General features: G+C 29.5%; 1 protein-coding gene across 2 annotated transcripts in view; it reads left to right on the top strand.

The window, feature by feature from the left end:
* The first annotated feature begins 2820 nt into the window (after positions 1–2820).
* The window catches only part of garz (Sec7 domain-containing protein garz), a 138426-nt gene continuing 119042 nt past the window's right edge, over positions 2821–22204 (top strand). For both annotated transcript variants that reach the window (XM_035357268.2, XM_035357341.2), the window contains exons 1-5: positions 2821–3090; positions 6080–6197; positions 9040–9238; positions 13225–13452; positions 14996–15102. In XM_035357268.2, coding sequence (XP_035213159.2) covers positions 6096–6197; positions 9040–9238; positions 13225–13452; positions 14996–15102 — 636 coding nt within the window. In that variant the 5' untranslated portion in view covers positions 2821–3090; positions 6080–6095. The remainder of the gene's footprint in view (positions 3091–6079; positions 6198–9039; positions 9239–13224; positions 13453–14995; positions 15103–22204) is intronic.

The following is a 22204-nucleotide window of genomic DNA, read 5'->3' on the forward strand; positions in this document are numbered from 1 at the left end:
CCTTTAGCTACGCTCCTGAAACTAGTCCTGTGAAAATTTGAAAATATAACTCTGATTTTTGTTGTTTGACTTCTGAATTAGTATTTGTTCGGCGTGTTATTGGGTCTTAACACTATATATGTATATCAACTGCAGTTCTTCGAAGTCTGCATTACGATACGACTGTGTTGTAACCAAGTGGATAGAATATAATAATTGTTTAAACGGCGATAAAGTTTACTACTGTTAGCTTCTTCAAGAAAAGATTTCTGAGCGAAAGTGTCTCATATTTACGTTATGCAAGAGAAAAATCCTTATTAGATTCAAGAATTATCACTGAAAAACTTCCAAGTGTTTGTGACGATGAAGGTAATCCCATGTTAGGCCACATCAGTTCTTGTTGAAATGGTGCTGATTAAGTTCCATTAAAAATTTACGCTGAAACAAACTGACAGAACATTTCCATGCGTGTCTTAAACTCTAAAGGCCCGTTCACACGAGGACGCTCCCGACGAAGTTGACGTAACTTTTTTGACGCCGGCGTAAATTCGCAGGACGCAGAAGACGTAAAACTGAGTACGCTCCTGTTCAGCTTTTTCGCCCGCGACGCGCGCGTATAGCCAATAGCCGACCGAGTTCTTATCACGTGTCATAATCAGAAAACCTTCTTGCTTATCCGTTTCAATATGGCGTCAGAGCCACACAGAGATGAGTTTTTGCTTAGAAATATAAGTGTATACAGCAATAAAATAATCAGCATTGTTCACGCCATCTTCAGATTTCTCAAACCGTACATATTAGTATACATTTAAAATTCTCATTAAAGGCGAAAACTGTATACTTATAAAGCAATGATCCGACTAGTATATCCATATGCTTCACCTATTTATAACACCGTAAGTAATAGGAACCTAAATAAATTACAGTTTATACGAAATCAAAGTTTCTGCTTTACAAAATTCTCCTTAATTATTATAAATATTGCTATATCATGTGTAATAAAAAGCTCTATAAATATCCCAATATTAAATACACCAAAAACTAACTTCAGCAATATAATAACTTCTAAAATAAAGCAGTTGACTGTGAAAGAGTATTCAATAAAATACAATTACGAAATTTTGGAGGAAAGTTACAACTTGTGTCATACAGCAATCATTTATTGAAGTTTAATTAAATTACCTTTGCAGCGACTTCTACTTGTTACATTATTTTTCACAAACACTGCTATCACAGTGTGGTCAGCTCGCTGCTTTGGTGACGGAGGAATGGAAAGGTTGCAAGTTCGAACCTCACCCGTAGACAGTATAATTCAGTTAGCTTTTCTAATTTTGAAACGTGTTTCTTATGTTTAATCATGAATCATTATATTCTTATTTTACCTATTATTATTGTTTTCATTTCTTCTTATTGTTTTTTAGTTTAAAATGTGCAGTGCAAATAGAAATCCTTATGTAAAAATATATCTGCATCTCTTTATCATATATCATCTATAAATTCTCTCTTTATTTTTACTTTATTGCATATTTTATCATGCACATAATTTCTCATAAACTGTCCAAAGTTTGAACCTCATTCTAAATTCCAAAATAAATAAAAAGAAAAACAACTTTTGTTTTTCTTTTTAAAGGGAAAGCGAGTTAAAAAACTATGAAGTTGGTTTTATTATATGGTAGATGGTGTATATAAAGAGAATTAAGTAATTTAATTCTCTTTATATACTGTATTGCAAACCAATTGTATAAATCCTAATTTTCATACGATATAGAATCTGCAAGTCTGTCAAACTGGTCGATACTCATCCTGAAGGAATCAAAAAACAAGTAATATACCCCCCCCCCAAAAAAAAATTAAGTCAATTCCTACTTAGGTCCACAAAGAAAAGTTTAAAAATACAAAAATAAATAAATAAATAAATAAAAATACAAACATAATTTTTTAAATTAAAAATTTAAAAAATTTTAATATGTGAAAAAGCTGTATCAAGTGTCATTCACTGCAAGTTTAAAAAATTGTATTTGAACTTGAGTGGATGAATAAAAAGCATTTTATGTACTGAAAATTTGAACAAGATATAGGGAGAGTGTGAGCTAATAGTAGGAATTTAATAATTCCAGATATTCCTTTCGCAAACAAGGCAGTTAAAAAAAAAATCTCTTTGAACAGGTCGCTTTAAATAAATCTTTCGGACTCATTCTTGCCATTTTTTGCGGTTTTGCCTTTGCTTAATAATTGCACATAATAGTAAAGTTTCAGCTATAAAAAAATTATCTGATTCGGACAAATTGCCGCAAACATACAGAAGAACAGCGAAGTAATAAGATACAGCTCTGTTGACGCGTCACGTGATTTTTGCGCAAAATAATTCTATTGGTTAAACGCACTCTTTGCAAGCGTACTCGTTTGGACGCTTTTACGCTGGTAACGTAAAAGCGCGTTCGTCAGCTACGTTTCGAGCGTACTCGTGTGGACGGGCCTTAACAGTTTCCATGCTCAGCGTTTAAATCAGGAACATATTTTAAAACAGAATTTTTTTATCAAAAGCAAAATACATAAATAAGTTTGAAGAATGACAACTTCTTCCTGTAGAGCCTATTTCCATAAAGTCGGATTTTTTTCTCTTTTGGTATATTTTATTTCTCATAATACGTGATACTTTGAGTGTAGAATTTTTACGTTGTTTTGGAAGTCTCTATTTTTTTCTTTTATTTAATGATACTCCAATTTGTAAACTGATTTTTGAGGTAAATGCTTGTAGAAATTCTCTATGGCATAGAAATTCCTTATGAAGTGAAATGCTAGATATATTTACATTTGACATTAGTACTATTTTGGGCAATTGTATGGCAGCAGTTTCAAATACATGTCGTGTCGATTTTAATGTTGTTATTGAAGTTAATGAAATTGTACATGGTGTATATCTTGTTTTTATCATGAGCTTTAAATATTGTGTGTGTATATATATATTTTGCTGTAGTGCTTAAAAGCATACATTATTTTTCATAAATGGGTAAAATTTTGTTCGATATGATTGTTTCGGCGATCTATGTAAATATACAGTATGTTATATTAAAGTGAACAGTGAAAACACCTGTGTGTGTCCCAAAATACGTAAGTACCCAATACACGTAAGTGATTGATTTAATTATTCGAGTGTGATTCTTTCTCATATAGTCTCATCATTTAATGCTGTTTTTTCTTGTCATTGAAAATATGAAAATAAACACGATAAAAGTAATTCTTCTGTAAATCATACTTGCACTTGTATTTAGATTATCAGGAAAATATGCTTTTATTTAGCTCAGGGTTACTGGTTACCGTCAGATCCCATTGACCAGCGATTGTGTATAACGAAAGTGGGAATGCATGCGGCATTTAATTTGAACTTGAGAACTGATTGGATGATTTTTAAGGATCTAACTGCTTGCTTACAAATAGAATTGCAAAGTTGTACTCAGATCCGCAAAATAATGAAAACTTATTTAAATGAGAAATGTTTACAGGTTACTGACTTCAAGTAAAATTTCTAGTGTTTTCTCTGTTCATGATTGTTTTATTATCTTTTTACCAATTTGAAAGAAGGCATATCTGTGATCAACTTTTTTTCCGAGCATAAAGCATACAAAAAAGCAAAATAAAAATAAACTTTCAGACAGTCATCTTGAATGTGCTATTAGGGATCAGAAGCATAGCTGTCAAACTTGCTGTAATTAGATACACTGGTATTCAAAAGTCAAACTTGATGTTTATAAAAGTATTCTAGCCATATTTTTTTCAATTAATGTTCTGTAGATTAAAATGTAACTGCCCTTTTTTATTTTAAAGAAAATTATCTTTTAGTTTTTGTCGTGTATGTTTGATGCCATTTAAATCTGTAAACCTAGGTGATGTTTTCAGTATTTGAGGGAATTATACACAATCACTTATTCAGTGCATTATGCTAAAGATCATATTCTTCATTGAATTCCAAAAGATTTCAGAAGTTAAGATTTTTGGCTGGCAGTTTCAAATTTTATTTTAAAAATGTCAACATAGTTATACTGATCATTACATCCTCATTAAGTCGGAGTTTACAGTTTTAACTGTTCTAATAGTTCTAAATGATCAATTAAGTTTTACTGTTAATTTAGATGCATATTATCTTTAGTTATTCTGATACATATGACAATAATATATTACATTTTACACTTTTGATCTGACACCCAACCATAAAGACTCAGATTAGAGAAAATAGATTATGAGATTTTATTTTAAAAATTGAAGTAAAATATGTGGGATCATTTTAAAATGAGTCCAAATATATTTTTCATTGGCAGGAACATCTAGTATGTAGCAGATATCTACTTAGTCATATAGAGCTAGGACAGATTGGTTATATTCAGGTCCCTGTAATGCATGTATTATATGTTTTCAGTAGAAGTGGGATATAAACTATATGCCGAATTTTATGATTTTGTTGTTTGATAACAATTTAGCAAAAAGGATTGCTGTATACAAAACAAAAGAGAAAAAAAAAATTACGGAAGGTTTTCCTAAAAAAGGCAAGCGCACAATGCCATGTTTAAAATTTTCTGAGTGGTTTTTTTTTTTTTTTTTTTTAGCAAAAACAGATTGCTGTGTACATCTGGAGAAAATCAAAGTGTATTTTTAATGCATCATATTATCATTATTTAATAATAAACATTTTTTAATTTTATATTGTTTACAGTTTATATACAGTTTATATATTTAGTTACAGTTGTTATATATATATATATGTGTTGATCATTCTCTTCATCTGATCAAATATTGATAGTTTCAAGATCTTTCTAAAAAAAAAAAGGTCACGAGAATTCCTGGATTACACTTGAGAAGTAACTCTTATCCTGTTTTCTGTTACCAAAGCCAGTAAGTGAAAGAATACTTGCTTTCATCTGGTGATGCTTTGAATGATTCTGGATTTTGTGCATTTTGCAGCTTTACTAAATATGCCAATAGATCTCTCTGTTTTGAATCATCTAATTGATGTGTCTTATTGCATTTTGAAAATTTCTGAGCGAAAAATACTATCCTTGAATTTCATATTTAACCCTCTTTGGCTAATCTTTGAAATATGGTAACAGGTAGTTTGGCGACATTTTGGTGAGGCGATAAAAGTTACTAGCTAGGACTTTAGCAGTGTACATGGATAAAGTCAAGAGTGTGCGCAATGGCATTTTTGTGCAATTCTGGGATGTTTTTTTAAGTGAAAATAGGTCGACATGTACATGGATGATACTGTGTATGTGCAGTTCTTAAAAACGCGGCAAGCAGTGGGCGATTCTGCACTCTCTCCCAATTTCGCACCTATCTTTGTCATGATTAAGCACTTTTGTTCCATAAAAGTTCTAGCATAAGCGTAATTCAACTAGCAGATTGTTGGGGGGGGGAAAACCCTCTTTTTTTTTTTTTTTTTTTTTTTTTGTGAAAACAAAATGGTGTCCAAAAAAAAAAAAAAAAAAAACTAGCAGGTTGCTGTAGCAGGGTTGGTTGCCAAAAAATCGCCAAGTTACCATAATCCAAAGATTAACCAACTCTTTTTTTTTTTTTTTTTTTTTTTCCCCTCTCGACAGTGTTCTTATTTTTTGTGTAACATCTAAAAGGTGGCTACTGAAAATGAAGGAACTTTTTTTCTTTGGTCAGATGCATATGTTTTCTACTGCTTTTTATGTATTTTCAGATTAAATTCGTATACATCTTTTAAAGTCATTTGACTTTTTGAAACATGGCGACATCAAAACTAAATGCTCTAAATATAAGAAAATGCTATTGATGAATTCAAGGGCATGATTTTTTAAATGTTAATCATTGCTTTGATCCAAAATAGCAATATAAACTTAATATTGTAATTATTGTTGATGATTTTATGTGCAGTCTCAGTAGTAAATTGAGACTTTTGTGTTAGCTTTTTTTTCAGTCATAAAGGAATGTCTGTACAAATATATTCTGAGTTGAAGTATAACCTTCTGCAGCAAATTTTCGAGATACATTCTATAATGTGATAATGTTCTGTCTGAGAGTGATTTATGGCATATATTGGATTTCAAACTTGTTTAATGTTTTAATACATTTAAAATTTCAGATTCAAAATTTTCAAGATGCCGTGTCCAGACAATAGCATATATATTGTGGTTGGAGAGATGAATATGGTCATGACTTCGATGAAGAAGGCAAATCGATGGTCTGCTCATATACATCAGGTATTTTTCATATTGATTTATTCATATTGACTTATTTCATATTGACTTTCATATTTCATATCTTATTAATGTGAACAAATGAATTTTACATTCCAAGTACACTGGTAGAAGACTTTAAAATAACAACAATAGAAACTCATATAATTTGAATAATTTTGCTGCTACGAACATGGAAATTGCACAAAATGTTTATTTTGCCATGTTTGTCATTGCTAAACTGCAGATTGGCCTGCATAATTTTATTTTTTTTTTTTTAAATTTAACAAGGCTTATGATTGCTCTTGATTGAAAAGCTGTACTGTGATTTTCTACATTTATTTATTAGATTTTTCAGGTGTTCCTGCTGTGATAAAGTGTGTTCATAATGAATAATGGTTTGAAGCTCCTAAAGAGTGTTAAGCTGGGGCTGCAGTGTCAGCATCTTAGTTTGTCCTACTTATGTTCTATCAGATTTAAATCCAGATAATATTCAGGTTACTCCATATGCTGAATTCCTTTGCCCTTGAAATAATTATTCATTAATGTAGCATGGTTGAAACAAGCATTATCATCCAGGAGGAGGAAATATTACTGATTGTTCCATTAAACAACTGGACATAAGGATCAAGAACCAAATACTTCAGCATTCATAGTTACATTAGTAAAAATATGTAAGTTAGTGCAGGCATTTTTAAATGATGCCCATCCATACTATGATTGCACTATTGTACCAATACCTTTCATGATCTTTTCAGGCTTATTGCACGTGTTTTACTTCCTGTGGATTGTAAGACATCTGAAATAACTCTTGTTTGAAAATGTTGTTATATCTTCACATAAACAAAAGTCTTTGCAAAATGGGTTTTTTTCACCAGTTAAAAAACAGCAATGTGTCATTGCAATTCAAAAAAGCAATATGGAATAAAGGATATTGAGTATTCTTCTTATAGTTCAGATTTAGCTCCGAGTGATTATTAATTGCTCTGTGAAGTCTGACCTTAATGGGGGAAAAAACGTTGATGGCATGAAAATTTCAGTTATGATATATTTTGAGGACAAATCTTCAAATTACTTTCGCAGAAGCATGGAGCTGCTCATTAAAAAGAGTGAAAGGTGTATCAAGGTACAAAAAAATATTGAGAAAACTATTATAATTGTCTTCTTTTTCAATGTATATGAATCACAAACTTTTAGATTTACATAGGTGCTCTATAAATATTCTATATATAATTTTAGGGTGCCCCCCCCCTTGGCGAAATTTGGCAGTTGGCCAGCAAGGCAGAATTTCAAGATGGAACTAAACAAAACCAAAATAACAAGTCAAAGAATTGCACAAACTCGCTATCCATGTATACATTGATAAATTTTCACGTCCCCCCCTAAAAAAAATCAGAATTTCACAAACTCGGCATTATGCACTCATTTGACTTTGTCGATATATGTCAATCTATTTTCACTTCAAAAAAATCAGGAGAATGATGATGCCATATAATGTTAAAACAAAGTTACTCGTCACCAAAATTGAACAAAATTTGTAGCCTATCGAAGCTCAATAAACTGCATTTTAAATGATGCAATGAAATAACATAAAAAAAAAGGAAATCCAGGTTATCCCATATATGCACTAAAATATAAAAAGGAAATATTGACTTTATTATATTTAGCATTAGATAGAAATTTCTCTGTCTTCAGTCTGTGGCGCACAAAATTTCTTAACAGCATCCAAAAACTTTCTAAAATTATTTGAACATGCATCATTTTAGAATCAATGGGCATCATTTTAGAATATGCATACTGCCGTCTCCACAAAAACAAGAGTAAAAAATATCCTCTGTAGTGCAGGACTATCAATGGCATTTCTTGCATGAACCTTTCTTGCGACAAACACATTCAAAGCCATCTGAATGTTCTTTATGCTTGACCATATGCATTTCCTTCGTACAAATACAGCTACTAAGTAAACCTTCATTTACACACCAGTCAATTCATGCTTTTTACCCCTTTCATTTCAAATCATACAGAATCTTCAGATTAATCTTATTACATATAGCCATTGGTTAAAGTATATTTACGGGTACCCCTTGGCGATTTTTGTCGGTACATGGATACCGAGTTTGTGCAATTCTTTGGCTTTGTGTACAAAGTTCGCCGCTACACAAGGACAAAATAACAAGTCAAAGAACTACACAAACTTGGTTGGTATCCATGTGCACATTGACCTATTTTCACTTTTAAAAAAAATCACAGAATTTCACAAACTAGGCATTGCCCACTCCCTTGACTTTATCCATGTATATGTTGACCTATTTTCACTTAAAAAACATCAGATAATGACACAAACTTGGCATTGTGCACTCCCTTTGTCCATATACACATCAATATATTTTCACTTAAAAAGACAAAGGTGCACCCAATTATAGTATATTTATGGAAAATTCAACTACTCAGGTTACCATAAATGAAACAACAACTTGGCGATAAATGAAACAATGACTTCGCGATAATACAAGGACCTTTAGTCTACTCTAACCCAGCCATTTTATGGTGTACAGCACAAAATAAGCAACGTACTTTCTAACTGACATCCAATGCAGAAATAAGCCCTTACAAACATTTTCCCCATCAGTCAAATTCACCACATTCACGCAACCAATCACATCATAATAGGGTTTCCATGGCATTCAACTACTTTGGTTACCATAAATGAAACAACAATTTGGCACTAAGTGAAGTAACAACTTGGCAATAATCCAAGGGGCATGCTAAATCTTAAACTAACCTAATTTCATATAAATGTTTACAAAGAAACAGGTGTAAAAGATTTAATCAGTATGTTATTTATAAATATTTCATACACTTGCAGGAAGAAGAGCAAGACAGCTTATTGAAAAGCTTTTCTGATCTGAAAGAAATGTTAAATCAAGTGAATAGTTTAAATGATATAGAACCTATTACATATTTGAAACCATTTTTGGATGTGATAAGAGCAGAAACAACTACTGGACCGGTAACCGGACTTGGTTTATCTGCAGTTAGCAAATTTCTGTCATATGGTCTCATAGGTAAGTTTGTTTTAAATATTACATCTAAATCTAATAGCATTTTGTATTTTCCCAGGATTAAATTCTTACAAAATGCCATCAAATTAAGTTCACTTAATTTGATGGCATTTTGTAAGAATCCTTTCAGGAATAAGGGGTGGATGTCCTAAATGATATCTGCGGTAATCATTGTTTTTATTTTTAATAGATTTTTTGATTGTTTATGGGTATATAAAACCAATTTAAAATGAAACATAGGTACTTGCATATTATAGTGACTACCTTTGTAAAAGTCATCAAATTTTCAGAATTGACTAAATTCTTATAGCCATATGCATAATTATTCTTCAGGCAACTATATTCATAACCAGTTCTCCAGTCTACACTGTCACCATTTTCATATGTGTTATTTTGTTGCATTTCATGTTTCAGTGGTATTTATTGAAAAATTGTGATATTTATATATAAAATGTTGTTGTTTATAGACAAACTGTAATATTTATATATACAATGGTATTTACAAACAGAGATATTTTTTGCTCTAAACTCAATTTTAAAATATGTGCTTATGTAGTCTACCAGTAGTATAAAATTGATGGTAAAGTTTTTGCAGGAATACAGAGTTTTCCTGCAAAATCATTAAAGTAAATAATGGAAACATCTGTTTGGCAGGCAGCCAGAGCTTAATGTGAGAGTTGTGCAGTTCTATGATGTTCTTTTAAGTATGAACAGATTGCTGTATGCATGGGGAGAAGACTAGGGCAAGAAGATTATGGAAGGAATTTATGAAAAATTTGAGTGTATATTTTTTTGTATCATATAATCCTTATTTGATAATTTAAATTTGTATTTTAAATTACTAAAGTGTATTTTTATATGCTTATAATTTTTGCCAATTTATCATATATTTCCATAAATAGAAAATCTTATGAAAAAAGTCACAAAAACTGCCAACTTGTACCTTGTTAAAAAAACCTTTACTTTCTCATTTATAAAAAATCACCAGCTCATTTCATGGTGGTTGGGTTAATATGTAAGTAAAAAAAATATATATAATTCGCTAATTCATTTCTTAATATGTTATGTTCAAATTGAGGTTTAAATGAAAAACATTTAAATCTGCACAAGTTTTATATACATTATAGGAATCAAATATTATATCAATCATTATAGCAATAAAGTATATATTAAACACTTATATACTTTGTACTGAGTATTATTACTTGTCTTATGTACATGTATATATCAGACAAGTACTATTATCAGACATATATATATATATATATATGAAATGTATTTTCTCATATATTATTTGTGTTGTGCAGCCAGGGCAACAGGAATGAGACAAATTTTGGAATATAAAGTGATACATTTCTTTTAGCATCCATCTTACAAGCATTCCTCCTGTACCTCGAGGAGAAGCCCTATTTATAGAAGGATGTGTGCACCATGGTGCTCATCCATTCAGCGATATTAATTGAAATCACGAGGCAACACTATCTTCTCATCAGGAGTGTTCTTAAGGACTTTAAGCGATATGACAGGTTTATGAGTTTGATGCTTTGGCGGGAGCCAACAGTTAATATAATTTATAATAAAGAAAGGATTTCGCCAAAATTTAGGAGCAGGGATGCAATTTAAGTAGAGAATTGCCAACACATTATTAAGCAATATGATTAGAATTTAATTTAATCAATTGATTAAAAAATATCATTATATATATATATATATATGTATTTAAACAAATTTAAATTCTTAACAAATACGTGTAAAAGTAAAAAAGCAAATTTAAATTTTAAAAAAAGGAAAAAAGCCAAAATTTAAAATAATTTTTTAAAAAAATGTGCAAACATGTAAAAGATTTAATTCTTGAACTAATCTACAATATCATTTAAATTCAGAAGCATAAGCAAATCAAGTGCATAATCTATCCATGAAAATAAATCTACTAATTTAATAAATTAAAATTAAATTAAATAATTTAAAAAATGCATCTTCACCTTGATAAGTCTGTCTCCTGCCTACTCTACGGTCATTCACATATGCATTTTTAATGTGAATTTAAATCTTCTGAATTTAAATGATATTATAGATTAGTTCGAGAATTAAATCTTTTACATGTTTGCACATTTTTTTAAAAATTATTTTAAATTTTGGCTTTTTTCCTTTTTTTAAAATTTAATTTGCTTTTTTAAATTTGCTTTTTTACTTTTATACGTATTTGTTAAGAATTTAAATTTGTTTAAATTTAAATTTCATTCCTTGCAGCAATGGCGCAAAGAATATTTAATTAAATATATATTTAAATTTAATTTTTTAAAATTAAATTCAATTTATTCTTATATATATATATATGACTTCATTCAAAATGCATTAATGCCTATATATTTTAACATAGTTAGTGAATGTATTCAAGTATAATTGTGTGATATTTATTTATACCATTATTCAAAATACATGTATGTTTCAACCTTCTTAATGAATGTCTTCAAGCATTCACCTAAGTCTAAATTTTAAATTTCCACATTACTTTTTTAAAAGTGAAATTATACAATTACCAGCTATTTCAAAATTCTTAAAATAATATGACAATTTTTCTTTTTTATTTGTGACAAAATATGACATGTTTTAATGGATTAGCAATGAGCCTTTTTTCAGAATATACTTAAAAAAAGAGGTGCCTAAGATTTATTTAAAAGTTAAGCATTTCTTGCAATTTATGCAGAATTTTCTATTTTAAATAGTTTTATTTATTTAATTTTCACAGCAGTAGATGTATTATAGATTTTCATACATTTTAACAACAGGAAGCAAAACTCATTGGTCACAAAGTAAACATTCAAGTCAAATGAATAGACAAATGAAAAAAATTTGAATTCTTTAATCATCATTAATTTTTTTTATTTAATGTATACACACATTTAAATTATATTAACACAAGTATATATAAGCTTGTTAGTTTGTTAATTGAATCATTATATCTCTTGTTTCATTAAGATCTAATAATATAGGTACAGTGTAATAAAATCAGTATTCCTGCTTAGTAACTTTTGTTTTTTCATTAAGGTGAAATGGGAAATTTGCAATAGAACTAAATTTCAGTTCATAATTTACCTGGACTGTAAGCAAAAATAAACATTTTATATATTTTGAAGCATAACTTATACTTGCATAAATGCAAGTGATAAATAATTGTTTCTGCTGTGCATGGTTTTTTATCTTAAGAGACAAAGTTATGAATTTCTGTTGACAAATGAACTTGGCATCAAAGAACTGTGAGGGCCTTAAGTCTTGTACATTGGGGGGGGGCAAAAAAGAAAAAAAATGGGACAGTTCTATATCTTTCATTCTACTGGGCCGATTGACAAAATTCAAGTTGCGTTTTTCATGTCTCGAAAGTGCGACTTGAAATATATATTAGATTTATATGTAGCATTGTTCTAACATAGGTATTTTGACACAAAATCGGACTTTTTCTGGAATGACATGCCAATTCTTTTTCCATATTTCGATTCTACGACTCAAATTATGCTAAACTGCTAAATTTTATAAAAATCGCACAAGTAGTTTTTAAAAAATTAGCTCCTCAATGTTATTTAAATTTGATATATATATATATTAATATCTCTTTTATTTTAATTTAACTTACCTCATTCATTCTTCCAGAATTAGAAATTTAGGCTTAATTCAAATATAATTTCCACATTTCATCAATTGGCCCAGTAGTACAGGCGATATAGAACTGTCCCTTTTTTTGTGTGCAGTGTACCTTATCATATATATGACTGAAAGTTTATTGTAACATATGTGATTGATTGTTTAGTTTATATGTGTAACTGATCAAAAGAGTTTATTAATGTATTATATTTATGATGCCATATAATCTGAATTTGTGCAGAATAATTCCTTACCTCCTGCATAGTAAAAAGTTTGATAAATTTGTGTACATTTTATTTTTCATCTCATCATTTAACTGTAAATTTCAGCTAAAGTTATTGCAATTTCAGATGCAAAGCATGCAACTGCTCCTCTGGCAGCTGAAAATATTGCTGATGCAGTCACACATGCACGGTTTATGGGTACAGATTCTGCATCTGATGAAGTAGTCTTGATGAAAATTCTTCATGTTTTAAGGTTGCTGTTACTCACTCCATTAGGTGTTCTTCTGACTAACGAATCGGTGTGTGAAATTATGCAGTCGTGTTTTCGTTTCTGCTTTGAGACTCGACTGAGCGGTAAGTCATTTTCATTTTTAGTTTTAAATTCTGGAATGTATAGTGAAACAGAATCAATCTTCAAAGCATAGTATAATTGTAATTTGTTATAAAAATTTATTAATACTTTATAAACATTGATGAGTGAAAATATTACATACAGTTTGATTGATGTCAGCTAATTTTATATGATTACTGTATATTTTAATTATAAAACCAGTGCTGTGATTGCTGTGCTATTTGCTGTAAACTGCTCTATAAAAGCTGAATTCCAGTTTGTACCCAACTGACTGAGAGGCTGAATCAATTCAGATGCTTTTAAAAGCAAAATATTGTTAATTTTGTTCCAAGCATATGTAAGAATTAAGTTTGTTGTATTCTAGATATTGGACAAAAATACAGCCTTAACAAGATTTTAGCACTTTTTGCACCATACCATGGAAAAAGTTTGTTTCTGCCGTTTTCCTTCAAACTGTAAACCAAAATGAAGAATCACTACAAACTCTCTTTTGAAAATGTAGATTGGTATAACAGTTAAATATAATTAAAACAAACATACTCAAAAGAAAATATCTATAGTTAATAAAGTAATAAAGTCTGATATTTAATTTTATTTGTTAATTAGAATAATTTTTTTCTCTCATAATGCATGTTTTTATGCATATAAAGGATGGATCTCAAATTCTTTTTATTTTCTTTTTAAATAAGTATGTTTTATACTTTTATATAGCATAGTGTACCTTTTCTGAGATAGTCATTCATAGTTCTAAATGATTTTGGTGTGCTACAGAGATAATCTTAGAGAAATATGTTCAAGATTGATGTTAATTAATGTTCTCAGAAACATTAGCTACTTTTAAAGGTGCTTGCCACTAAAAGGTTCACTACAGTATTTTTTTAAATTAGCCATTTGTTTGACAAAATTTGATATTTTAAAATTCAGAATTAAAACTTTTATAATGGTTAATAGTGCTGATAATAATTAGTGATGCTCTTTGTTGATACAAAATTCTAATTTCAAATGCTTATAATTTGTTTTTGAATTTATTTATTTAACATACATACCAAGAGTATTTAAATTTCCGTTATATGCTGATCTGAATTGTATGAATTTTAAGATGGATCCTTAAATCACTACAGTTTTTAAAAAATGCTGTCTCTTATTGCTGGAGGTTTTGAAAAATACTATTACTCTTTTCAAAATATGCTGCTACAATTTGCTACATTTAAAAATTTTGACTACTTTACTAGTTAAACTAAAAGTAGGCTTTGCTGTCATATAACCTTCATTTACGCTAGACAAATTTTAGCATTTCTCAGTTTTGAACACCAGTGTGTTAGCTGTTCATACTGTCCCCACCGAGAGATTTTTTTTTTCTTTTTTTCTAAAGAGGAGGGACTTATGTTAGTCCCCTTCAAAACTGATGTAATTTTTTTAAAAAAATTGCTCCAATATAACTAATTCTCACTGTTTCCTCTTTCCCCATTTCACAGTTAAAAACATACTGCATTAAAAATTTCTATAAATGCTTGTAAGTTTTTGTAATTGCAACTTGCTTTTCAGAGTTATTAAGAAGGTCTGCTGAACATGCTCTGATGGATATGGTTCAACTTTTATTTTCTTGTTTACCACAGTTTAATGAAGATTCTCGATGTGCTTACATGAAAAAGGTGATGATGACCATTTTTTAATGATCTATATGAAACATTTGTAAATACTTGTTTTATTTTATTGTAAGAATGTTGGGTACTTTTCCATTTTGCCTGCACAATTGATAAAGTTGCCAGAAATGGTACAATCGATGCCAAACAGAATATCCTCGCTGGTAACCTTTTTCACCTCATTTTGAAAACAAGTCACAGCCATTTCTTATCAGATTGATTGTTTCTTTCAATACTGGCGTACAATTACATAGAATTTTTACCAGATAGTTCAATTTTATGCCCTAAGGCCATTTGCAATAATTAAGTCAATTAGGATGCAATCAAACCGCTTGACCTGAAGGCGAAAATATAGAAAAGGCAAAGTCAAAGATTAAATTCATAAATTCCAATGAGAATGCACTAGCGGAGTGAAGCACTGAGGTTTTACATAATTTTTGAGTAAGCTATTCGTATGAATTGAAATAATGATTGCATTTAAATGTGTGTTCCAAATTAAGATTTAACTTGAAATTAATGTAATTACTGAGAGAATTAGATTTTTGTAGCGTAGTTTACTTGAGATGAGATCACTTGGGGTCACTTGATGTGAAATGGTCACTTGATGAAGGATGTTGTATCATGAAAGCATAGTAAATTCTTAAATTAATGTCTTTTTACAAATTAATTACAATTCTTTATTTATTGTATTTTTACAAAATTTTAAACAATATTAAAATGCTTATGCCTTCAAAAAAATTTCTTAGAACTATCATTTTTTATATATATACTCTGTGTTGTCACCAATAAAGTCTGTTTGGCGAGATTTGCACCGGCGAAATGGAAAAATACCGAATGTTGTAAAAAACGCTTTCATTTATATTTTCTCATATTTCTAGGGAGATAATATTTAAATTTCTGTAAGTATATAAATTTGTTTTATCGTGTTATAAATGTACTGTGATGTTTAGGTTTTTGTTTATTTGTTGCTTTTAGGGTAATTGTTTTAGAGTTTATTTTGCTAGTAATTTTGTGGCCAGAGGTATTGTATACAAGTGTTAATTTTTTTAATAGAAATGTAGAGTTTTCTATTCTGAGTCCAACAGCATTTAAATAAAAAAATAGCTGAACTAAAATTCAGGGTATGGGATAAAAATGCTCATGATGGGCCTGAATAACAGTTTGCGTTTGCCAAGTTAACAACTTTTTATGATTTCTTGCCAACTTTTCAATTTTCTGCGGGATCAAAAAAACAAATTTTTTAAACATTATCATCAATTTATGCAACGCCATATAAATATTGCTCTGATAATTAGGATGCGTTAGTTTTTAATCAGCTCGGATTGTCGCAGTTCAAAGAAAGTTAGTTGAATTATACTTTAGAATTTAATTTGTGAATGATATCAGGAATTATCATATTTATGTGCTAAGAAAGATTCACTTAATATCTGTGTTTTCCGTGAGTTATTTATAGCTATTTATTTAGCAGTGTGTCATTATTATTTGTCAATTTCTAATAATTATCAATTTCTTCCTGCTTATCTGGAGAGATTATTTTAAGATGCATTTACATACCTATAGCTTACAATAACTAATATGAAAATAGTGGGAACTTTAAATGTTGATAACCAGGAATAACATGAAGAATACAATTGAATCAAATGGCAGGAAGATAGAAAGGAAGCATCAGTGAATTCTGCTGAATCTTTCTTCATGTAAGGATGTCATCAAAGCAGAAGACTTCATGTTGAGGTTGGTAACAGAGCTAATGAAAAGACTGGAGGCAATAGAAACAGTTAAGACTCAAAGAAGTGATAATAATGGATTAAAGTGTCAGAGCTGTAGAAGTGAGAGACATTTATGAAGCAATGCACTGTATATAAAGGGCTAAGTAAAACTCAAACAAAAGAGCAGAAATTAGTGAAAATGGAAAACAGCTCTCAGCATTCTACAGATATCATCACTTCATGGTAGAAATTATGGACTGTAACATGCAAAACTAGAATGCGAGATAAGACAAAGAAACTTCTGAAGGCAGAATTTCTCTGCCAAGTTATTAACATTTAGCAATTTTTTAACCAACTTTCCAATTTTTTTAAAGATTTGGGAAAATGTATTTCGAAGATCTATCACTGTTTTCCCCCATAGCTCCAGCTATATAAATATGGCTTTGAAAGCTAATATGAATAAGTTTCAAATAGGTTTGTAGAATTAGCTGAATTGTGTCTTAAGAGTTTACTGTGTAAATGATTTCAGGGATTTAACAATATTTCTTATATGCCTAGGAGAATTTGCTTAGTATCTACATTCTCCTTGAGCTGTTTTCAGCTGTTTATTTTGCTATGTGTCATTATCGTGTATTACAAATTATCAATTTCTTTCTGCACATCTGTAGTGAGCAGTGATAGTCTGGAGTAATTATTTAATGAAACGTCCATGAACCCGCATGTTGTAACAAACTCGCATAATATCTGTGGTCTCTTGTTTCAACTTTTAGAAGTAATGTTGAAAACTCTATACATTACCTTATGTTATCCAGTAAGAGGAAAAATAATATTATTTGCATTTTTAACATATTTATTTTAAAACTTATAAAACAAGATGCAAGCTTAAAAAATAAAATAATAATATTTTTCTTAAATATCATATTGTTATATGACATGTTTGTATCATAAAGTATATCATATATTTTTCAAATAAGATAGCTATAGTGAAATGTTTATATAAAAATTTGCTTAGAAGTTATTCTTTATTTCAATACTTGTTTTACTAAAAGAGGAAATGTTATTTTCCTCTGTAGGATTTCTGTTAGTTTAAATAACCAGTTATTCTAATTTTTGGCATCTTTTCTGAATTCCTCATTTCTCCTCGCATTTCCTCGCCAGGATGCAAATTAAGTTAAAGTGAAGAAGAGTATTTAAATGGCCTAAAACAGAAAGTTAGACAGAGCGTGATTTCACTAGTATAGTGTACATTGCTATTTTGTCTTTCCTGGTGTTCATCTTAATTGCTGCTATGTCTTCTGGCTGTTTATTACAGTCTGTCACCGGTGTAGATTGGTGATTTGGCCTGTTAGACCAGCACTACTCTTTGCCATTTAAAAGTTGTTAAATTTTTCTTAAATTCTCATTGCAAGTATTCTGTATTATTGTGAGCACGAAGTGCGTGCATTTTTGTTAAAGAGTTTAATCAAATAAAAGGACAATTTAAACCTTTCCCCTGTGTGCTATTTCTTCATGCCTTTGCAAAAGTCGCCTGGCCTATTAATAAGATTGTATCTTTGCATGATTCTAAAAAGTTAGATCCTACACCTGTTTTGATTGAATTTCAGTGCAAGGAAGTTTATTAGTAATTCAACTGAGTATTTCTCATGTCTAAACATGAAGATTAAAAAGTAAAAATTGTCTGATAAAGTATTTTCTGAGTTCCTATGAATTTCACTTGCAAATTATGTTAGGTTCATTTTAAAGAGAGATTAAGGTGTTCAGTAGGATACCAGTTAGTACAAGGGAAAAAAAAAAAATCATACAAAACTCTTACTTTTGATTTTATTCATTAGAAGACGTATATATCTACATGCATGCAAACAACAATACATTTATAAAGTGAATAAAAGGCAAATATTAAGAAATATTTGTAACTACTGCATCAACAACCTAACAGATTATATAATGTAAGCACAAGGAAGTCTGAGAGTCTAAGGAGTAAATCCAGTTATGTTACAGGGATGAAGGGTGCGCAATCCATTATCACTCTCCTAAACAAGTTGTTCTGCATATTTACTCTGATATAAGATGTAAGCAACTTTATGTATATCTTAGAGTTTATATTTTCATACAGGTACAAAGCTTACGTTCTGGACTTTTATCTGTATTATATGAATAATTGAATATATTAATAATTTATTAGTCCAAAGGGGTAATTTGCCCTGATGTACTTTCATTTCGTACAATTTCGTTTTGGCATTTTGCATTGAAAACTATAGAAGGCTGTATCACTTTTCAAATCATTGCCACTATATATTATTGCCCTGTCTTACATTTAAAGAAATTAAATAATGAAGAATCTGCATAAACATATGTATGTTTCTTGCATTGTGATAAAACAACGGTACCTAGAGCCATCAAAATTTGAATAATTAATCTTCCATACAATATGGGCATGTGGAAGCCCTAATTTGAATTTGAAATTTGTTTTATTATCGATTTCAGATTTTGGAACACTGCAACAAATTTTTGATTAACAAACTAAACAATTTCAAAGCGAGAAATAGCAACACTGTACAAAAAAAAAAAAAAAAAAAAAAAAAAAAAACTCCAGTGTGCGAGACTCTGTATCGGAAATTCTAAAGATATGCTCATTTTAAAATTAATTTGCAATATTGCTGTTGAGCTAAATTTTATAGTTTGAGTACATAGAACACAGTATTTAATAAATAAAGGTAACACACAAAACATTAAAAAAAAAAGTCCCCTTGAACGTAATTTAAAATCTGAAGCCTTTCAGATTTTTTTTCCAATAATTTTTAAAACTTCCATGTTTTATGTAAGTGTATCTAATTTTAAGTTGCGAATACATTAATATATATTTTTTTAAACTTCAGCTTGCAGCTAATGACGTAAAACATTTGTTATTTTCTTCAGGGTTTTTTCTTCCCTCTTCTAACAATTATTAATTTTAAAGCATTCTGAATAATATAATATATAAAAATGCATGCACATTCTTATACGAAAGCTCATATTTTTTCAGTGATGACTTAAAACTGTTTATATTATTGTGTAGAAATAAAAATTTCAAAAATGCCTTTCAAAGTGATAAAATCATATAGCTGCATTGTATTAATTATTAAATAGCTCATTTATTAAACAGTTCTATTAAATTTGATAGTTTTTTTTTAGTTTTTTTCAAATTCCGGGGTAAATTTTTTAAACACTTTGAAACATTTTGATATCCTTTTTAATAACTGATCTTCTAAGATTCCATAGAAAAGTAGTATATCTCAAATAAAAATTATATAACAGAAGAAAAAGCCTTGTTTATATATTAAGTTTTAGTGAAGTAATTCAGTTACTATATCTGAGAATTTTTAATACCCAAGTTGTATAGTATATTGGTTCATCTGTTAAATTTTATTGTACAGTACAAAGTCTGAAATCCGGACATCCATTATCTGGAATGATCTAAAATCCGGACCTCAAAGCCACAAACTTTTTTTAATATTCTTTATGTAAGTGCATTTGATTTTTCCTTCCATAACAAAACTTGTCGAGATTTTCACTTAAAAATTCTGATTCTTAATTTCACTTAGGCACTAAATAAAATACATTATTATGGAAAAACGGTCGTATAAATTTGTGAGATTAATAATTTGGCTCCGTAGCTGAATATCTGCTTGGCATACATCTCAAACCAAAACATTCACCTATTTTTTATCCCTGATACCGACCTGGCGGGTCATTATTTATTATTTATTATATTAGTAATTAAATAACGAGTACGGAAACTTTTTATGCTAACATTATGCTTCACGATGATTGTAGATTTTTAAATGCTGTAAAATATGCTGATGGGGCAAAATTCAACAAAAATTTCTTTTTATATGCTAAAAATAGATTTTGTTAATGAAACTCACAGGCCAAAAGATTACATTTAGTGCTATTTTAATTAAGAATAACTGATTTGTTATTCACCATAAACCCAGAAGCGGCGGCAAAATTTAGAGAAGACAAAATTTTTGGAATTTGGGGAATCATCGAGCAGCAAATTTAAGGGATGAGAAGTTTTCTATGATTTAGGGGAAGCATTCGGATGCAAAGTTTAGGTACGGTGAAAATTTAGAACTTAATAAGGCACTTTGTAGCAGAATTTAGGACCTTTAGAGAATGCACCAGGTGGTATTTACCGCTGAAAGCGAATATACCAAGTATATGCGAAAGTTTATTTATTCAGGATTCAGTTTAGTTTTAAGCATGTGCAAGAAATAAACATAGGTATAGTAAATAACTAATACAATTCAGGCTTAACTCAGTATGCAACAGGAGCAAGACAAAATTTAGCGAAACTACTTAGCTTTCATCGCCAATCTTGTGATACACAGCCAATTATGTATCATGGACACTAAGGTTAAGAGGCTAAAATTAGTGGACTGCGCTGCTCTTTAATCTTTTAGTTTGATCCAGCTTATTATTTTTTGCTGACTGTTATTATTACGGCAATTTTATAAAAACTAAGCTTGAACTTTCGATTATGTTGAAAAGAGTTTCCAATTCTGGAGCTGTCAAAGGATCTGCAAAGCGAAACCATGTTTCAGTGACCATAAACAAAAAGTGAAATAAGGCATATCCATCTCAAAATTATGCAAAGAGTATGGCATTGGAAAGTCAACTGTATGCTCAATGTATATGACACAAGAAAAAAGAAAAAGTAACTTTTTGAATTTTTTGTGGAAGCAACTTAAACAACTTACATTGAAAGAAGTGTAAATAAATAAAGAAAGAAAGAAAATAAATATTAAGCTTTTTTTTTTTTTTTTTGTAAATTTTCATACCCTTTAGATCATAATTGTTCTTTATTTCATAAATTATGATTTCATATTTTTAATTGTATAATTTCTGCATGCCATCTTACCAGATTTAAATTGATGATCTAATATCTGGAAAAATCCGGAATCGCCGAAGTCCCGACGAGTCCGGATTTTGGACTTTAACTGTACTCATATTTCTGTGAAAAATATTAAATAATGTATGAATATGTAGATTTTTTCTTAAATTTTTAAAGCATTTTTTTGGTTTTAGAATTTTTTTTTTTTTTTTTTTTTTGCATACGCATGAATTAATATTTTTTAAATATTTCATCTTTCTTAGTTATACTCTTAATTTTGTATCCTCTCCGAGGATTAAAATGTCTCATTACTATTTCTGCAGAATAAATTTCAAGTGAGACTTTAAAAATGCTGCTTTTGTTTTAAAAATATTTAAAATTCAGTTTGTAAACTATTATTTTATTATTTGGTTTTATTAAAACTAGTTATTTTGTAAAGTCTAGGTATAATTTACCGAATTTTTAAGTTGGAATAACTCAGTTATTATCAATTTTGTTGCAAAAATTTCCTTATATCATGCATGGCAATACA

This window comes from Stegodyphus dumicola, chromosome 3 (genome assembly GCF_044657685.1).
Source record: "Stegodyphus dumicola isolate Sdum_Otavi_A_Nest chromosome 3, ASM4465768v1".
NCBI lineage: Eukaryota > Metazoa > Arthropoda > Arachnida > Araneae > Eresidae > Stegodyphus > Stegodyphus dumicola.